Source organism: Zootermopsis nevadensis, unplaced genomic scaffold (genome assembly GCF_977971745.1).
Source record: "Zootermopsis nevadensis isolate Lab colony 2312 unplaced genomic scaffold, Znev_1.0 Znev_ptg000025l, whole genome shotgun sequence".
Taxonomy (NCBI): domain Eukaryota; kingdom Metazoa; phylum Arthropoda; class Insecta; order Blattodea; family Termopsidae; genus Zootermopsis; species Zootermopsis nevadensis.
In genome coordinates this window covers 12,596,026-12,615,200 of record NW_028259157.1, presented here as the reverse complement: position 1 = coordinate 12,615,200, position 19,175 = coordinate 12,596,026, and the positions used below count along the sequence as shown (strand labels likewise).

General features: G+C 34.2%; 2 protein-coding genes across 8 annotated transcripts; one reads left to right on the top strand and one right to left on the bottom strand.

Annotated features, from left to right (window-relative positions):
* Positions 1-74: 74 nt before the first annotated feature.
* Positions 75-18,520, bottom strand: LOC110833190 (uncharacterized). 5 transcript variants are annotated; one of them, XM_087355952.1, is made up of 6 exons: positions 17,716-18,520; positions 15,778-15,938; positions 9,688-15,157; positions 1,753-1,886; positions 1,044-1,269; positions 75-230 (listed from the first exon to the last, which is right to left on the bottom strand). In XM_087355952.1, exons 1-3 carry the CDS (start codon positions 17,824-17,826, stop codon positions 14,536-14,538), a joined length of 894 nt encoding a protein of 297 aa, XP_087212078.1. In that variant the 5' UTR covers positions 17,827-18,520; the 3' UTR covers positions 75-230; positions 1,044-1,269; positions 1,753-1,886; positions 9,688-14,535. The 5 variants fall into 5 exon arrangements, with proteins under 5 accessions (XP_087212078.1, XP_087212079.1, XP_021926624.1 ...); XM_087355953.1 differs by adding an exon at positions 17,253-17,384 and having other exon boundaries at positions 75-1,269; positions 17,716-18,518; XM_022070932.2 differs by having other exon boundaries at positions 75-1,269.
* LOC110833188 (uncharacterized) lies at positions 1,885-8,728 on the top strand. Of its 3 annotated transcripts, none has more exons than XM_022070926.2 (4): positions 1,885-2,026; positions 2,946-3,066; positions 4,194-4,312; positions 6,479-8,728. In XM_022070926.2, exons 2-4 carry the CDS (start codon positions 2,998-3,000, stop codon positions 7,359-7,361), a joined length of 1,071 nt encoding a protein of 356 aa, XP_021926618.1. In that variant the 5' UTR covers positions 1,885-2,026; positions 2,946-2,997; the 3' UTR covers positions 7,362-8,728. The 3 variants fall into 3 exon arrangements, with proteins under 3 accessions (XP_021926618.1, XP_021926616.1, XP_021926617.1); XM_022070924.2 differs by having other exon boundaries at positions 1,885-2,222; XM_022070925.2 differs by having other exon boundaries at positions 1,885-2,341.
* Positions 18,521-19,175: the final 655 nt, after the last annotated feature.

Here is a 19,175-nt window from a genome sequence, read left to right as displayed (position 1 = left end):
TTTCAGTTCATTTTATTGTATGTGAAAATTCAAAATTCATTCCTTTAGATCCATAACTATGAAAATATATCAAATCAAACTTTCAGAAATGCTTTATTATATACTAAGGCATTTCACATGACAGATGACTGTAGTAGTCAAAATGGTGTTATATATACCTTCTATTTAGATATATCTTCAGACCTGCATTATATATTTTCTGACACCTTCACAACTGCATCAGTTAAATACTGTAAAATAGAAGATTTAAAAACTTGCTAATCTAATTGTTGCTTGCAAACACAACTGCACTAACATTTATAAATTGCATTACTTTCTTTTCAAAGTATACAATAGCACAAAATTCCATTTATGTTTAAATGTAAATAATTTAGTGCAAAATTATTTAAGGACCAGACAGTGAAATGGTTTACATTCCAGCTTCATATTTGATTGGTTGCAGCTTCGAATCTTAGCTCAGAGAATGGCTATCATGGCAGTTTTTGTAAGTCTGCTCAGTCTCCAAGCAAGCAAATGCTAAGATACCACCTAAATTAGACAATGCCCACTCTTTTCACATATTTCCTAGTTAACTATTCACTATTTATCACATCATTCAATGCCAACTGACAGTGCTGTTAAAGAAACTGCAAAAACATAAAACAGACATAAGGAACCAATAATTCAGATAAAGTACACTCAAAACTACTGGAGTAGTAGCAAGAGTACTGTTCCAAGTTTTGACAGAGTGTAGACTCATAGGTAGATGCTAATATTTCATAGAAACACACAGTCTCCATGTTTATAGCTGAAGATGGAAATAGTATGTTACTCCAATACACCAGTATCTACCTGCAAGTGTACACAGCATCAAAGCCCACAGGAACATCACCCTCTCTACAATAAGAACCTCAAATCTTACAAGTGAAGACGTGGATTAGGTTCAGCCTGTTATATGGAAAAGGATATTTTCAGAGCATCATGAGAAAATATGTGGAGACTCTCCCTTTACCACCTAATATAGGCCATGCCACAGCTTAAGTGACTAGATGTTATCTTCTCACCTGGATTTAACCAAAGGAGACTTCAAGTGACTTGTGCTGGATGAAGTGAAACTAAAGCGAGTTTCTCTTTGTATTGTTCAATTTATTCCTGCTAATCATTTTGTCACTGCTCCACAATCATCAATCACTTCACTGCACTGTAATACGTCCAAGAGTCCTGAGCCAACCACATTTTCATACCCTAGGTTCTAAGTTGTGGACAATCCCTGGCAGAAACTTGGCTCATCTAGAGTAAAGAGAATTCAGTCCATAGTTTAGAGGCTAAGAAAGGGTCTTCAACAAAACTATAATCTTAAAATAATCCATTAAAGAATCCACCTTTTTAATTGTTTTAAATGGAAAGACAAATTAATCATTCATTTTAATACAGCAGTAAAAAAACTACACTGAATATGCAACCTTTTCAATACAGGATAAACCATTAAAATATCAGTTCCCACCACACAACTCTGTATAACACTGTAATTCTTCCTTGCCTCCGACTTGTGTGACGTGAAGAACCGTCAGGCTGAGGTTCCAGTCAATAAATAAACTAAACCATCGGTAACACAACAACCAACAATTACAAAATTCAACTATCGCATAAGTGAAAAATAATCACTTTCCATGAAGTACCACAATATGATAAAGCATAAAACACGCGTCTTTCCAACTTACGCAGGAGCGCTGCAGTTGAATAAGCCATTCAATGGAATGTGAACAGACATACCCACGTGAATCTCCATGCACCACAAGAATAGTGGGAACTAGACAATCTTCTACATAATACAATCAGTTTTGCCCAAATTAATTTTGATCTGGGGGTGTGCAGCATCCTGATTCGCCAGAAGACACCCGGAACAACTGTAACATTGAAATCGTTTTATTATACAGCATTAATTATTACTTTCCAGACTACACTGCAACCATTCTATCCTATATTGTACTACGCCTCTTCGATCGTAGAACACGGGCTAAAATTCGCGACTTTCGAGCCGGCAGAGGTTATGTTCTGATAGATCTTTAAACTTGACCCTATACATGTAATACATGTTCGGTTAGAAACATTTGTTAATGAATGAATTACAGTTGAAACAAACTTAGACAGATTTTTACAGTGAAGTGTAATATAAAATATATATGTACATTAAAGAACAATCGGTCGTGCAGAAAGTGAAAGATTCTGTTAACTCAAAAAAGGTTATAAAATGGAATTGTTTATGTCTGAGTTACAGTCAATTTCTCGCTCTGCTTTAATAGGTTCCCCCTCTTATCCTTCACAATATGTTTCGGTTAGCATTCCTTGGAGAGTATAACGGGTAAATTACGTATAATTAAATTTGTAACAAAACATGACTTTGCTGGAGTAATGAATCTATAATTTACCATACTTCCTGAATATTTGTTTACATCATAGCCTGTTTTTCCTTGTACAGAATGGAAAATAGTGTTTCAATACAATTTAGATCGTGCATGTAACTTAGTTGTTATGCCTTCCATGTTGATAAACTTCTTGATTTTAATTTCACATTTAATCATCTGTCTATGATTCCAAAAGGCCCCAGAGTGGTTTGTTACAACAGAGAGATCTAGCAGACTTGATGCACATGATAAAATCATCTTGGGTGACCAGCTCTGTGAACGGAGAACAGAAGTCTGTTTCAGAGCCTCCGTCTGTCTCCATCATCATGGAATGATGTTCAAGACATATATTAATACACATACTTTTTGTAAAATGTGAATGAATTCCCTTTATAAACTTAACATCCAGTTTGGTCTCTTGTCACTCAGTGTATTTATTGTTGAATGAGTTTCTCTAACAAAGTAATTTACCCAGTTAGCCTTTACAGTACTGCAATTCAAGGGCCACTATTTTAAGTGATCAGTGCTTTCTATTCTTAAGTAATTCATCTTTTTTATCAGGAATAAATTTATTGACACTAAAACAAGTGCTGTAATGCCTGAAGTATGAATAATGGAGGATTCTGAAGAACATGAACATCTTCTAGAACCTGTTGTCATTCTAACAGTGAAACAAGAGCAGGTATGTAATTAAAAATAACATTTTGCTGCATGTAAAGTGTGTTTCAATTTATGTGGAAACATTTTTTGACATTACTATAATGGTTCTGGGTCCTCCCACTCAGCTACCATCTTATGGTTTCTGGGTTTTGTTTCCTGGCAAACCAACCTGAGGGTGAAGTATGTTCGTTACTTCACTCCAACATCAAGATTACAAATGTGATGTTTGTCTTCCATGTCATGTAATGCCTTCATTGTGTGGTATTGAGAATATGGATAAAATAATTGAGTTTGATGATACTTGGAATGAATGTCATTCTCTTCATGGGATCTTTACCTTCATAGTTTTATATATCCTATTATCAGTAGTACCATAATGATGGCACTGAGTGTTGCAGGTGGAAGCAACATAAATGTCATTAAGTGTGGGATCCTGAAAGTATCTATGATAAAAATTGTTGAATATTTGTTAAATGCCAAACGTCCTCTTGGCCTCTTAATACAACTGGAAGTACTTGAGGGAAAATAGGCTTCGTATGTTCTTCTGAGATCTTTTGTTACTATTAACATTTGAAGACCTCGTGGTAACTCTGCATTTTGTACTTATGAATTTCATGCGCAGTGGAAACTGGTCTTTGTAATGGAGAAACATTGTTTTCTTTCAGGTACAGACTGAATTCTTATATATTATCTACATGGGCTTTGGCATCAAAGAGTTACAAATATTTCCTTTCCCTCTTACTAATGTCATAATCACTGTGTATCACTGTTGATGTCAATGAAAGGATGATTACATGTGGAGAACATCACCCATGACTGCCACGCCCAATGAAGGGGTCAATCCCACAAAAACAATAGCTCTCAGTCTGTCACTATCCAAGAATAATTGTTCCACTAATTGCAGAATGTTCACGATTGAGTGTATGCTATGTATTAGTCATTATAGTAAATAACATTACTCTTGAAGGGCAGTTGCCTGCAGGTCTAATTGCTATGAATTATATTCATAATGTTCATCGTGTTTCAATAACAGATTAATTTATTAATAACTGTATTATATCTTTTTAGAAACCTATGCAGAAGCTTGGTTTGGGAATGTCATAAAAAATAAAGTATTACGTTGATTATTTAAATATGTGATTTCCATAGGTTGATGCCACCGATACAGAATATGATGATCATTTTCTGAGTGGAGAAAAGTGTGAGTTTATAACTACACACAAAGAATGCAGCACTGATGGTGAAACAAATAATGGTGAATTCAGAAGGTAAATAAATGTCATTTACTTGGATGTGTAGATATGCAACTGACATTGTACAATGCAAACATGGTAAAATCAGATGTAATCATGAATCAAATTGCTGAAATAAAATTTTAAAAGGTTATATGGGGCTGTAAAAGGTTCTGTCAGTGAGATTCCCAGTTACAGTAAGAAACTAAGAGTTGAGAGTTATAGTAATCGGCATGAACCAAAAGGTTATCTTGGAGCTCACTGAGCTCTCGGTTATACCCGGAACTGTACGTAGATGGTGCAGGATCCAGGGCAAAGCAGTCTATGCAGAACCCCTCCCAACAATTTGTAGGTACAAAGCAATAAATAAAAAAGGAAAGAAAAAATAAAGCTGGTAACCTTTAAGTTAGTATTATTGGACCAAGCTGTGTATTATTAAAGACTGTATTCTTATCACTGTTCTAATAACAGTTATAGATATTAAACTGATAATCTGTATTAAGTAAATTTATAATGGAATACTACACACAGGACACTATAAAACACCATTTATGAATATAAAATAAACAAAACTAAATATGATAACCAAAGTAAAAAGCAGGGTATTCAAATCGTTAGGAGTCACTGTCACTTTTACTATCGCTGTCACTCTCCAATGAAATGATGAAATCTATGTCATATTATCTGATATGCACTATGTTTGCATGCATTTCCTTTTCATTAGTTTCACCTTGTGACATCAGTAATTTTATCCTTACAAATTTCCATTACTTGGGGCAGCTCTTTTACTATTGATCATATCATTTCCATTTCTTTAAATCTGGATGGTACGATGGAAGTAAAAGCACTTGGTGCATTATGTTAAACTTGTTCTATATAATTGTGGCTTAAATATATTTGAAAAGAAAGGAATACCATGGATCTGCACCTAGTTATTCAAAACTTTTTTTCTTCTTTACTTCCTGCCAACTTTCTTGTTGTGATATGGTGAATGTCCATAACCACTGATTGAGGAGGGAGACTAACTATGGGAACATGAAGTCATTCTTTAGATTCATTGCTCTATGACTTCTTGGTTATATGTCTCAGACATAAAAGATCTGTTTTTCATAATAACATCTGACTGAATACTGTATCCTTTTCCTTCCTAGCTTGTGTTATTTTTTCAATAAGAATTTTAAGTTAGGATCTTCTGTCTTTTTCCACATAAAACCCAAGGACTTCACATAGTCTTTTCATGGTAGGCAACTCCTTTCATATGGCATAAAACTCATTAATTGTTGTTAACACCACATGCCATAGGTTCACTAGAACACCTTTCTAGGAGGTGCTTCTTCACAGTTTAACCCTGTAGGACAAATCCATGGTGAACAATTCTGTTGGTATCAGAAAATATGATCAGTATGCTCATGACATCCAAGTGATCCTGCTTGGCCATTTCAGGCATGGAGATGAAGGATTTTCCTGCTTAAAAGGAAGGTCAGGTCATTCAGACACAAACTCATGATCTTTTCACAATTGTTAGCCCATTAAAAATCAGAATTTGTAAATGACACTCAACACATTCTCACTCTTAATGCACATAAGTTCACACTGAAGTAAAGCAGATGAGATTAGCACCATCCTGCTCACGGAAGTATGCATAATCACCATAATTCCTTTTGTAACGCCAAAGGGAGTTCAGAAGATTCTGGACACCACTCTATATGTATTTTACCTTCTTCAGTAGTGTGTTTGTGTCTTCAGGTACTTTACATGTGTAAAACATTAACCTTTAAGAATAGTTATGCAGAGTGACCTCTCAGAGATTTCAACATGAACATTACCACTACATAATAAGCATACTTATGCCTTTTATTCACGAAGCAATCTAATCCAGTTTCTCTTGAGTTGTGACCTGATATATTGTCCAGTTGTACTGAAAGTATGTGTTTGCATTTGTAAACATTTGATGGTATGTGAAAAGGAATGTGTCAAGTGTTGAATGCTAATTATGTAATTATGCAGATTTTGGAAATATAAAAATCCATATTAATTTATAAAAAATATCAATACTATATGTCTGTTCTTAAGAAAAGGATATGCATACATATTATTGGTACTTTCTTGGATGCATAAATGTCTGATTTCAATACAGTAACTTCCTGTGCATCATGTTTAATATATAAAAAAAGGAACTTACTTTAACTTTATTTATTACAGTGTACAAGAGAAAGGTGGGTCTTCTACACAATCTTTTGAAATACCTTCACGATACATTAGAAGTAACATGCCTCAGGAAGATACAGAGCAATATGTAGGTATCAATAATGGCTTAATCAACCACTACATTTGCTTCATTTGTAGCAAAACATTCATGGATAAAGATTCTTTAAACCGACACACAAAGGAGCATGACATGGACCGGCCTCATCAGTGTGTGCAGTGTAGAAAACATTTTGAAAAGAAAGTGTATCTCAAACGACATATTACATCAGTTCACACAGAAGAAACTCTACAGTGCCACATGTGCAAAAAACAATTCAAACGAAAGCAAGATCTTGCCAAACACATACGGTTACATGCTGGAGATGGCCATCAGTGTACTGTTTGTAAGAAGCTGTTCCGCTCATATCAACTACTAGTGGACCATTTCAGAACCCATACTGGAGAGAAACCACATAACTGTCTTGTATGCAAAAAGTCCTTCAGGTTGAAAAGCCATCTTACACGACACTTTAAAGGTCACACTGGGGAACGTCCTTACAGGTGCACTGTCTGTCAGAAATGTTTCATAACACAACAAGACTTGAAAATTCATGTGAGAATTCATACTGGTGAGAAACCATTCAAGTGCCATGTATGTGTGAGTGCATTTAAAGACAAGAGTGCTTTAAATAAGCATGTTTCAATTCATATTGGTGAAAAAAGACACAAATGTCCCTCATGTAAGAAGGCATTTATGCGTCGAGGGGATCTAGTGATACACAGCAGGATTCACACAGGAGAAAAACCATATAGTTGTGCTCATTGTGGCAGAGCTTTTACAGTGAAATGTCATTTGGGTAAACACTTACGAACAATACACAAAGGGGTTGCAATTTAACACTGTCTTTGTTGATTAAGATTGGACATAAAATGTTAACGAATGAGAAATTCCAAAAACAGATGGCCTATGAAATTGGCAGTGATACAGGTACATTTTTAGCACACTAAAGAAATCATCCTCTACTATAGTATGATATCCTTGCTCTTACTTAAGGTGGAGTAGGAAGTACAAAACCTTCACACAGTACAATTCACTTAGGTTCTATCATATTGCAGAAATATATGCTGATTGTTCAATGAATCCATAAGTAATTCTTCTGTATCCTAAGAAGTTTCACAGTTCATTTGTTTATACCTACAGAGATATGTCCAAGTTTATACAATAAATTAACCTTTATGAGAGAAATTTTTCCATAAATTAGTAGGTCTACAATATTTCAGTCACATTATTACTGCACTGTTTTCAACACATATTGTATCTTTGGATTTAGAGAAGCTGCAAGATAAAAACCAGTGTCTTTTATTGACAGTATTGTGGAATACAGTATAGCAAATGCCAATATTTATAGTAAGTTACATTCCCCTAAATGTTGTATATATAGCTCATTCTTTATCATTTTGTTTTCAGGGAAATAAATATTTTAATTTGGATACTCCAACTGTCTGAGTTATTCAGAATTGGTTTTACACTGATTGTAATTTATGCAGTTTAGCAATTTTGATTGTCAATTCTTATATTTATTTTTGCTGTGAAAACCTATACCCTGCATCTCTAAATTCTTAAGAAGACCTATACTATAATATACTTTTTTATTGTAATGTAATCTGCATACAGAACCATGACTTTGTATTAATATTTTAATTATAAACTAAAAACCTCCTCCAGTAATACAACTGCAAAACTTTTAAATTTAAAAACACTGTTGAGTTAATCTTCAATTTTACCTTATATTTTAAGTTACTCAGAACAATGTGAAATATGATCTGTGCCCAAAATTGTACTTGAGACTTTATACCTTGTGAAGATCATACTTTAAGATACATATCTGTACCCCCAATGATAAGCACTCGCATTATCACTGTTATTAGTGCTATAACCTTTTCATCTATTGATAACTTACTAATGTTACATTTTATTGCTATGTATTGGTATTATTTTGTTAGGATAATGATGTAGTTAATATTATCATTTCATATCTTCCTCCTTCCTTCCCAGTCACAAAAATAGATTCTTTAAAATTTGTTTACTTTGTTTATTTATATATCATCATGTATCTATACATAACCAATATTTGTATGTTGATCTACTCACCAAGTAAATGTATGAACATGGAGTTATCTTCTGAGAAAATAGAACATAAAGCAAAAAAGAAATCTTAACATCCAAAAGTAATCATTGGAATAAACACAGGTGTTAAAAAAGTCTCCTGCAGGAAACTATTGAAGAAATTTAATATACTCCCCTTGCAGGTGAATTCTTATTCTCCTTTGTGTTGTTCATCATGGGCAACATTCAAAAGTTCTGACATACATGGTATTAGCACAAAGCATGACCATGACCCCCATGTTCTGAATATTCGCCTCAATAGCTAACAGAAAGGTCATTATTATGTGAGGATAAGAAATACTCTTCCAGACAGCATTAAACATTTAAAGTAGAAAGCCAGCATTGGAAGATTTTCTTCTATCTCACCCCTACTCTGTATAATTTGCTTTAATTGAAAATTCTTAAATATTGTAAATATTGAGGAGGCCATGGACCGAAGAGTCATAGAAGAAGAAGATTCATATAAATATCTATAAAAACTATGTTTATATTTGTACTAAGTGTGTGTGTGTGTGGATATTATGACATGCTCCACATCTTTGGTGTGTGCTATGAAGGATAATGAAATGTAAATTAATTGTTCTATTCACTAATTGGGTCAAAAACGCACATGTTCTTGAAAATAATGACAATGATATTGCAAATCTGATCACACAATAAACTTAGTTACTTGCATGAGTTCTACAAAACGTCTCTCCACTTCACTGTGCTACAGCCCCTTTGACACTTTTCAAGTTTTACATTAAATGCTAGTCATCCCCACATCAAATTATTCAAATTACGGATGAGCTAGATAGCAAATTTTTGTACATCTTTCTCTCGATTTTTAAAATAGTGCATTTATAAACGAATTATATGCATAACTGCTCCCATTTCGTAACCAGATTGACTGATATGCATAATCTCGAGGACTTGCTTTGCACCAACCCAGTATCACTTGAAAACTAAACACGGAGAACAACCTAGTCGTACAAAATAAAACTGAGGAGATACCGAGAATCAAAAGCCTGATAATATTATATTTTTAAACTAAAATTCCACAATCTCACAAACAAACCTGTACAAAGAAGTGTTGCATATTACCACTACAACTCTCACAACTTTCAACGGTACTGAAAAACATAGACAACCTACTATATCACACTCATCAGGAGACAATCACGGCCACATTCGGATATTTATATCACGGCTTCCTAAATGCAATACACATTTAGAAATAAAACTCGTTCCGTTTCGTGAGAAATAAACAAGGTTCATAAAATTTATTAACGCCTTCTTGAAATCAGACATTTCATCTATATTGCACGAGCATGTTTCTTTATTTGTGAAATCAGGTTAATTATTATTTTAGACAGTGACTGAAGTTTAACAGAACTGTGCAGGAGATGATGTGTGACCAACTTTGAGGTCTATCAAGTGTGGAAAGACGGCTCGGAATACGTTCTCTTAAGATTTCACATTTCTGTACGCAGTTTTGATGCCCATTTATTGTATTCCCAACATTATACCCATTTCTGTTGGAACAACGGATCTGAACAGTTTCATAAGTTCGATTTAACAAGTATACAATTTGGAGCTTTCTTTGACCAGGATAAAAAATTTAATTGGCAATATTTTAATAAATATAAAGTATACCATATTTTATGCACATCTGTTAGCTTGGAATTTATAATGTGGGAATGTTGAGGAGACATTACCCTGCCACGATTCATTCTTGTAACTTACAGTACATTAATGTGACTAGCAGGGCAATAATAAAATTAGCATTTAAAATATAGAAAAAGCTAGTGTTCATCAGTTTCCAGTTATTCCCTCATATTATGTCTCGTTTAAATTTTTTCAGGAGAACTGTGAAACTTATCATTATGACCACTTCATTATAAAATATCACATTTTCAGTTGAATAGGTACTCAAAGCAGCATTCACTTATTTGCTTTATGTGTTATTTTTTGTTACATATTAATCAGACTTTAAATTAGCATAACATAGTGATTTACAAATTTCATTATGTGCTTGCATTCAGTAGCAAGAAGTATTTATAAGTTTTCTTCTGAGCTCTTACACCTTGTAGGTTATCTGACATTAATGTTTCAGAAGTACTGTCTACCCCCATCATCAGGGCAATAACAGAAGGCTGTTTCCTTTAACTTATCATTTTCTTTCATGTCTTCTTCCCCCTCCCTCCTTCTGGCTAAGCTGTGATAAGCCCCAACTTGCCTTTTGCCTACAGCTTACTCTTTGCCGTGATGATGAAGCAACGAGGACCCCTTAAACATTCTTAAACTACCAGACTACACAGCACTACAATCCAGAAAACAGTAAACTTCAACAAAAGTACATTTTCAATTTTTTCATTCCAGGTTTATGGCTTACATTTTGCCATAATGTGCAGTGCTGTAACATCACCACAGAAACTGTACTTATGTTCAGTGTGTGACAAAGGTTTCACGCTTCAAGGTAATTTAAACAAACATGCTGTGACACATACAGGGGAGAAACCTTATGTATGCCGTATCTGTGGAAAATCCTTTTCATTGCAAGGCAACCTAAAGAAACACATCATTATTCATACTGGACAGAAGCCTTACTCCTGTCACATTTGTGGGAAAGCATTCAGCCAACAAGGAAACTTGCAGAAACATACTACTACACATAGTGGAGAGAAGCCATACTCATGTGAATTGTGTGGCAGGTGTTTCACCCTAAGAGGGAATCTCAAGAAACACTTGTTCATTCATTCAGCCCAAAAACCTCATTCATGTGAAATGTGTGGTAAAGAGTTTTCACATCAAGGAAATTTAAACAAGCATATGGAAACTCATGGAGAGAAACATATTTCATGTGCTTCAAAAATTCACTGTTCACGCTTACATATACGAGGAAAGTCCATTGATTGTTCTATTCTGAATGGACACTTCCTTATGCATTAAAGATGTGATGGTTATAGTGGCAAGTTGTGGTATTTATAGAGTTCAAGACTTTACATATTTAAATAGGTTTTAAGCTTATCAGAAGCACATTGCACAACTGTAACTTCATTATAATACTAAGTCCATCTATTGTAATTCAAACTGGTATATACATTAGCAAATAAAAACATATCTTCTAACACACAACACAGATATTAGATATAATGTAAAGAATAATTTTATCATTAAATGCTCTTCCTTTCTTGCCTTATAAAAGCAACTTTTAATCATCCTTACCTCAGAAGTCTTCTATCATATTCCCTATTATGAATCATGATTTTCTGTCATTTCCTGTAGTACTGTGTTCAATAATTTCTACTGTATTATCAAAAAATGCATCTTATAGACAAGGAAACTTTCACACATAATACACCATGAGATGCCTAACTTGTAGTCCCCAAAATCAAAATGGTGGAGGAAGTTGGTGAAAGTGTGCACAAAACTCAGTGGGTCTGTGCAGTAGCATCTACTGTGGCTGTGGATAGGATACTGATGATCTTCATCATACTGAAATAAAACTGGATAGTGAAGGCACATATAACAAAAGTCACCTGACCTACAAGGTCTAACTTTTAAACTGAATCACAAGGTTCTCCTTGGGTATGAGTACATATGACTTATATACACTCCTACAGAATGCAGAAAGGTTAAGATTTTGTTAATATCAATTGGACAATGTTGGTTAACAACCACATACAGTAACTAGTGTTATCATTATTGAACAGGAGTTGTTGTTTTTTGTCTCATGGTCAGCTTGACCGTCATGACCCCTTTCAGGTTTTCTTGCGAAAGTTCCACGGTGGTTTCACCTTGCCTTCCATGGCCAGTCTTTACCCACCATGTGGAAGAGGAGACGCGGACAAACATCCATGCCTTGAGTGGGACCCAAACCCACAGTCGCAGCGGTCAAGCGCACGAGGGCCATGCCTCAGACCGCGTGGCCACTGCACTGGCGAACAGGAGTTACTTAATATCAAATTTGTAGACTCACCAAATATGTTCCATCTATTATCACTACAGAAAACACATATAAATATTATACATCTATATGATCCTCACATGGTATAACTCATAATATTTGAATGTGAAAAGAAGAAAGATGGGTCTACAGGGAGTGCAGTTATTGGAAAGACCATAATTACTAAAGAAAATATGGTGGGTGGGGCAATATATATTTTTTCTTGAAGTGGTTATCATAATGTTCTGAACAGAATGAGTAGGGTTCAGATGTTTGATGTCATATTTTTATTCAGGCTTCTATTTTAATTCTAAACTGAAATTAAACACTAATTGGGTTATTCTTATCACAATTAGACTATTTATTTCACATATAAATGCATATCTAGGTCATTTTAATGTTTTGGTCATATTTGTAGTTAAATGCTTATTTTGGTTATATTTTGGGTATAAAATTCTTACATGTAACTCACTTGATGTGGTACCTGGCCCAATGCTGCTGAGTACTACTGCAAAAATTATTCAGTTATTGAAGAAATTGTTAGCAGTTTTGACAGCAGTGAGGCATTTTATATCAAAACTGTTAAAGAACTATTTTCCAGTAGTTTGTCAGGAAGTCTGGCTTATATAAAATCTAACTATGGAGGTATAGCAACTACAATTTCTCGCCTAGAGGCAGTTGGCACAGATCTATATGAAAGTTCAAGGGTGTAGAGTGCGAGATAAGGCGAGCAAGAGGCAAAATAGGTGATGCTGTGAAATGGAAACTCAATACAGTGCTGTGTAAAATGAAGGTTACGCGACAATGTGCAAAATAAGCGAAAATGAAGCCACACTGGGAGAAGATGAACCAGCTCTAAACAGCAATGATTTAACCCTCTTCAAATATGCTCCGGTGACATCATGTGATGTTGAAAGGCCCTTCTCAGATTACAAGGCCATATTGAGTGACAATCGGAGATGAGACCTTGAAAATGCACATCGTTATACATTGTAATGCTGCCAAGAAAGGAAAATGAAAAATGGTACGTATTATTTTGGATTTTATTTACTTGTAATTTATGAATTTGACATTCATGAAAGGCACTTCTTTTAAATTTATCTTCTTTTTATAGGAACATGTTTTCTCAGCATCTGATGCTGATCCAAAACGAGGTGTTTATAAAACTGAAAGATGATGTACGTAAAAATTGGGGTGAAATATCATTCACATAATAACAAACAAGTTATGTCACTCGGTGTTGTGCAAATATTTAAATTTTTCTGACAGTACAATGACTGTACATTATATTATTTGTCACCATAGCATTAATACTGTTAGTAAATTGTTGCAAATAAATTAATTGACACATACAAAATATTTTCCTCTGTACAGAATGGTACTGGGTCATATATTCACACATTTCTCTGTAAAGCTATACAGTGGCTAAATAAAATCAGATTACATTGAAATTAATTCCCTCACTGAAAATTGTTGTTTAAAATGTCACATTAAAAATATAATCACAAATATATAAAGTGTTTTATATAGTTTAAAATTATCTTATTACATTTAAAAATAAAATTACAGACCTATAATTTGTGTACATATAGTTTAAAATTATCTACACACATTTTGAAAACATGGTATATCATCAATCTAGATGTTGAACTACACCTTTCATATTCTTGCATTGAGACAGCATATAAAAATATACCACAAGAGATTTGAGGTTCTCACAGTGAGTATGAAGATAACTGTCTTATGAATAATCTCTGAAATATTGATAAGCTCCTACCAGACTACACAGTGCAACAACCCAGAAGACAGTCATCATCAAGAATGTACATGATTACATATTTACAACATTAATTCAACACATGCCAGTCTTTATACCCATATGTTTCAAGGAGTTCACTGCACTACTCCTCATATCACTTCAGTAATCTTTAAGGTTATTTCTCTTATGTTAATTTTAATTGTAATACAAATCTAACATTAGTCTCTTGTGTGGATCTGTTTATGTTTCAAAAAATTGCTACCATGCTGAAACATCTTTCCACAAACTTCACAAACATGTGGTTTTTCCCCAGTGTGAATAAGGGAATGAGTTTTTAAATTATCGAGTCGCGAAAACTGTTTATTACACACATTACATACATGTGGCTTTTCTCCAGTGTGGATCAATGAATGTTTGTTCAGATTTCCTAGTTGTGCAAAATCTTTATTACACACTTTACAAGAATATGGTTTCTCACTCGTATGAATAAGCATGTGTGTCTTTAAATGACGCGGTTGTGAGAATTCTTTACCACATATATTGCACACATACGGCTTCTCTCCAGTATGAATTTTGCAGTGCGTCTTCAGGTGGTAGATGGACTTAAATCCCCTGTTGCATACTTCACACTTGAAAGGTTTTTCTCCAGTATGTACCAGAAAATGTGATTTCAATTTGCTGGGCTTCTTGAAAATTCTACCACACTCCCCACACACATGAAAAGTCTGTTTACTACCGGGTGGATATTGAGTATTGGCCACATTCTTTGTACCTCTCTTTGGTGAAAGTCCACTACAACCAGCAGCAGAGCCATCATGAAGATCATTCAATTCTTCATAGCTGAAATACAGTTTCATTGTGAGGTTTTTTGCAATCTGAAAGTGGTGGCAAAAAATAAAAATATAATATTTAGCCCATTCATGCTAAATCAACCAATGCATAACATTTTCATTTTCTGGATCCTACTGCATTTGGCACACCAGTAGAATCAATAACATAAATTGTAATATTTGTACTTTTTCTTTTTTGTGAGTGCTTTAAGTTAAGTAAAGTAATTTAATTGTGAGAAATGGACAAAATAAATCCACTGAGGAGGCTTCATATGCCTATATTCTGAAGCCTTTTCACCCATCATTAACTAACAATGTTTCTGAGATGCGGTCAGTCACTTTTTCCAAACATCCATGTCTACGAGATATTAAGGACCTACTTAAAGAAGTCTTCAAATGATCAGAGACACAGTGGTCAGTGAAATGTAATTTTTCTGATCTCATAAGATTATTATAATAAATAAATAATTTCTTTATTTCAGTATAGTTTAAGTAAACAGATGACTTGTCCTGTATGTTATACATATACATCAAAAAACACACTAATAAAACAATGGTTATACATTAGATATAGCACACAAGTTAGTCACCACAATTTACATATATTATGCGGCACATCGCTCTATTTACCTTGTTGAAATTTGCCCATCTGGTATACTAAAATCCTGTTCACAGAATGAGTCATCTTGTGGTTCATTTTTCACCATAACAAACTCAAATCCTTCCTGACCAGCAGCACTTTCAAAGGAGTGTGGACTGTGAATGGAACTCATGTATTCATCTGGTTCAACCTAAACACATCATAACTAAATATGACTTTTCTTTTTAAAGTAAGATGATAAGTTTCAGAAGGTGGACAAAATATGAGGTAGAGATTTAAGTTTTCCTATATTTTTGAAAATATATTATGTCTATACCTCACACCAATCTCACAGTCCAGTAGTTGGCATAGCTGTTTCACACTGAGAAAGTCCTAGGTTCAAGTAGTAGCTGTAATTTTTCAATATTTATATATCTGTCAACTGTTGATTATCATCTTTGCACCAATTATCAACTTAACAATTCAAAGGAGGAACCATATTTTAACCTCATGTTATTATCTAATTGGTAACACTGTGGTTTTAGGTGAATATGAATACCAGATTACACAGCGCAACAACCCAGAAGACAGAAATCTTCATATAATTACAATAATCCTATCACCTATCTCATAAATATGAGTAATAATAGATTCCTTATACTGCTCTGACGGTTCTTCCTTATTCTGTCTACAAGATATTACATCAATTATGTAGATCCTTTACCTGTTATGACATTATCAAACTCAATATGTCTTCTATCAGAGAAAGTTCAACAGTATTTATAAATACTGTCTTGGGAATAATTTACTCTTAAGAATTACATATTCTGATGTGAAAAAATTATCATTAATATTATATCAACTCATACTTCCAATTTTCAATCAGGTAATGTCCTCTCCCTACTTTGCATTAAAATTGTGTAACAGAATTTTGATGCTGTACTTTGAGAACTGACCAAGTGCATGCTCTAGTTCCTCATGAAAGCTTTTTGAAACAATCAATTTTATCCTCTGCTGGGGCATACATATTCAGAATAGTAATATCATACCAATGACATCTTAATACAATACATTGCATTAGATCACTAACAAACTCCACCCTCTTTAAATGTGTATCTGATTACCTTGCTTACAAACCAGCCTATCCCTATATGATAACTACCATTCTTTTTTCCATAGCAAAATCTATAACTGTCTGTTTATTCAGTACCACCCTCATCCCATCTGACCTCTTTCGTTACCACTAAATCAAACTTTAATTATCCAATTTTCATGCTCATCATGACCTACAGACTCTCATTATTCCAAATTCCTAGAATGATGTCCACTTTCCATTGTTCAGGTCACTCTAAAGAATTAATCCCAGTCTTATGCCCTGTGTAACATTTCATAATATGCTCTTCTCTACTCTATTCTACTCTGCTCCTTCTTAAGGTAAGAAGATTCTCTGATGTATGGTGCAGATTTTTGTGGGGAGAGGGCAAAATAATACTAATAATAAATCTGTAAGATATGAGGTTCTTACAGTGGTGAGTATGAAGATTTGTCACATTCATCGCCCTGATGATGGAGGCAGTATGACCTCTGAAACGTTGGTAAAAATCGACCAGACTATACAGGGCAACAACCCAGAAGACAGAAATCTTCAATAATAAATCTGTCAAAATAAATATCTGCTTTAAAATTATAATATATTCTGATGGAAATTCTTCTCTAAATTCCTATGCACACATAAAGGAAGAATTCTCAGCACAGAACGATGTCAGTATTGTACATCAGTCTAAATGGATACTGTAAACGTAACATTAGTTTTACATATTAAGATTATGAAAATCATCCTTAAATATTAACAGTTGATCACCGACAATTGTTCCTCATCTGCGACCTGTAATTTATTCTGCTAATAAAGGTTAGAATACTTTGACATTCTCAATCTATAGCAGTAACAACATGTTCTTACCAATTAATTGCAACTCCTGTCCACTAACCTTGACGTCTTCATTTTCCATCAAAATTACTTCAGGCTCCAGAGTATTTTCTCCTACCTTAATTTCTTTAATGTCTTTTACGATCTTCTGTCTACTTTCACCATGTGACATGATTTAATATCAAATACTCAATCTCAATAACTAACACTTCCTACAATGAAATAAAAAAAATGTCCATTCACTAAAATTAATTATGAAATTTTTTTGTTTCAAATGCCGAACAGATTAACTGGTAACCGTAAAGTCGGTACAGCACAGACGAACCGCATTTTGAAATAAACCTGTTGAAACATATGAGATTGTTTATACTGACTGACACTTCAGTTTGTTTAATATATAACGGAAGTCTTCAAGACAGATCGTACAGACATGTTGTGCTGTGACCGTGCGATTTTTTTGTACAGCTTCAGTTTCTTGTACACAGTACAACATATGATACGTTTGAATTCCTGTTGCTGACCTTTACTGATTCCTGCTGATTGTGCTTGAAAAAAGTTGTATCAACGTTTCATTTCTCGGAAGTTGAGAATGAACTGCCTGCCAAAATTAACATATCCATCCAAAGGATATGTAACGTGCAAATTTTGTGAATACGTTTATTGCGTTTAGAAGACTTGCATCGTTATTGCCTTCACCTATTACTCCATACGAAAGAATTAATATGTCGGGACATATGCTGCACACGTTTCAGTGAACCCAGTGCCCGTAATTTCATGTTTTTAAACAAATTCGGTATACTGCAGGATAAAGGGCTGTAGAATAATATCTGGAGTCCCATTTATGGTTAGTGACCCAGTCTTTATGACATCAGTGATAAAGACAGGATAATGAATTGGAAAGGATATGGAATGAAGTGGCCATAGCCTGATGTACTATTCCAGCATTAGGCTGGAGGGACAAGCGAATACCATGAAAACCCCTATTCGGAATAGAATATTTTATTATGTCAGGTAAATTTCTGCACAGGACTGTTCCACATTACATTATTATGCAAAGTATAGTGAGTTGAGATTTCAGATTCTCATGGTTGTATCAAGATGTCATCTGGGTTGTTTGCCTTGTAGTCTGGTAGAAATTCACCTGCATTTAAGATGTGCTTATTGCCTCAATAATGAGGGTGACTGAAGATGACATCTGGGACATTACACCGTGGTAGAATTTTACCAGCTTTCCAGATGTGCTTACTGCCTCCACCATCAGAGTGATGGGCGATTCAATTCAATTTTATTCATCCTACTTTGTCAAAACAATTGACATAGGATACATCTTTCAAATACATGGTTCACAAGTTATATCAATACTACCACACAATACAAATACAATTCATAGAATGCACCTACTCAAATACACTCTTCTGATTTACATGACATGTATTCATCTACTGAATAAAATGTACATTTTAAAATGTCATTTTCTCCACTTCCCTAATTTGACTTGGTAATTTATTTTATGGTTTTATT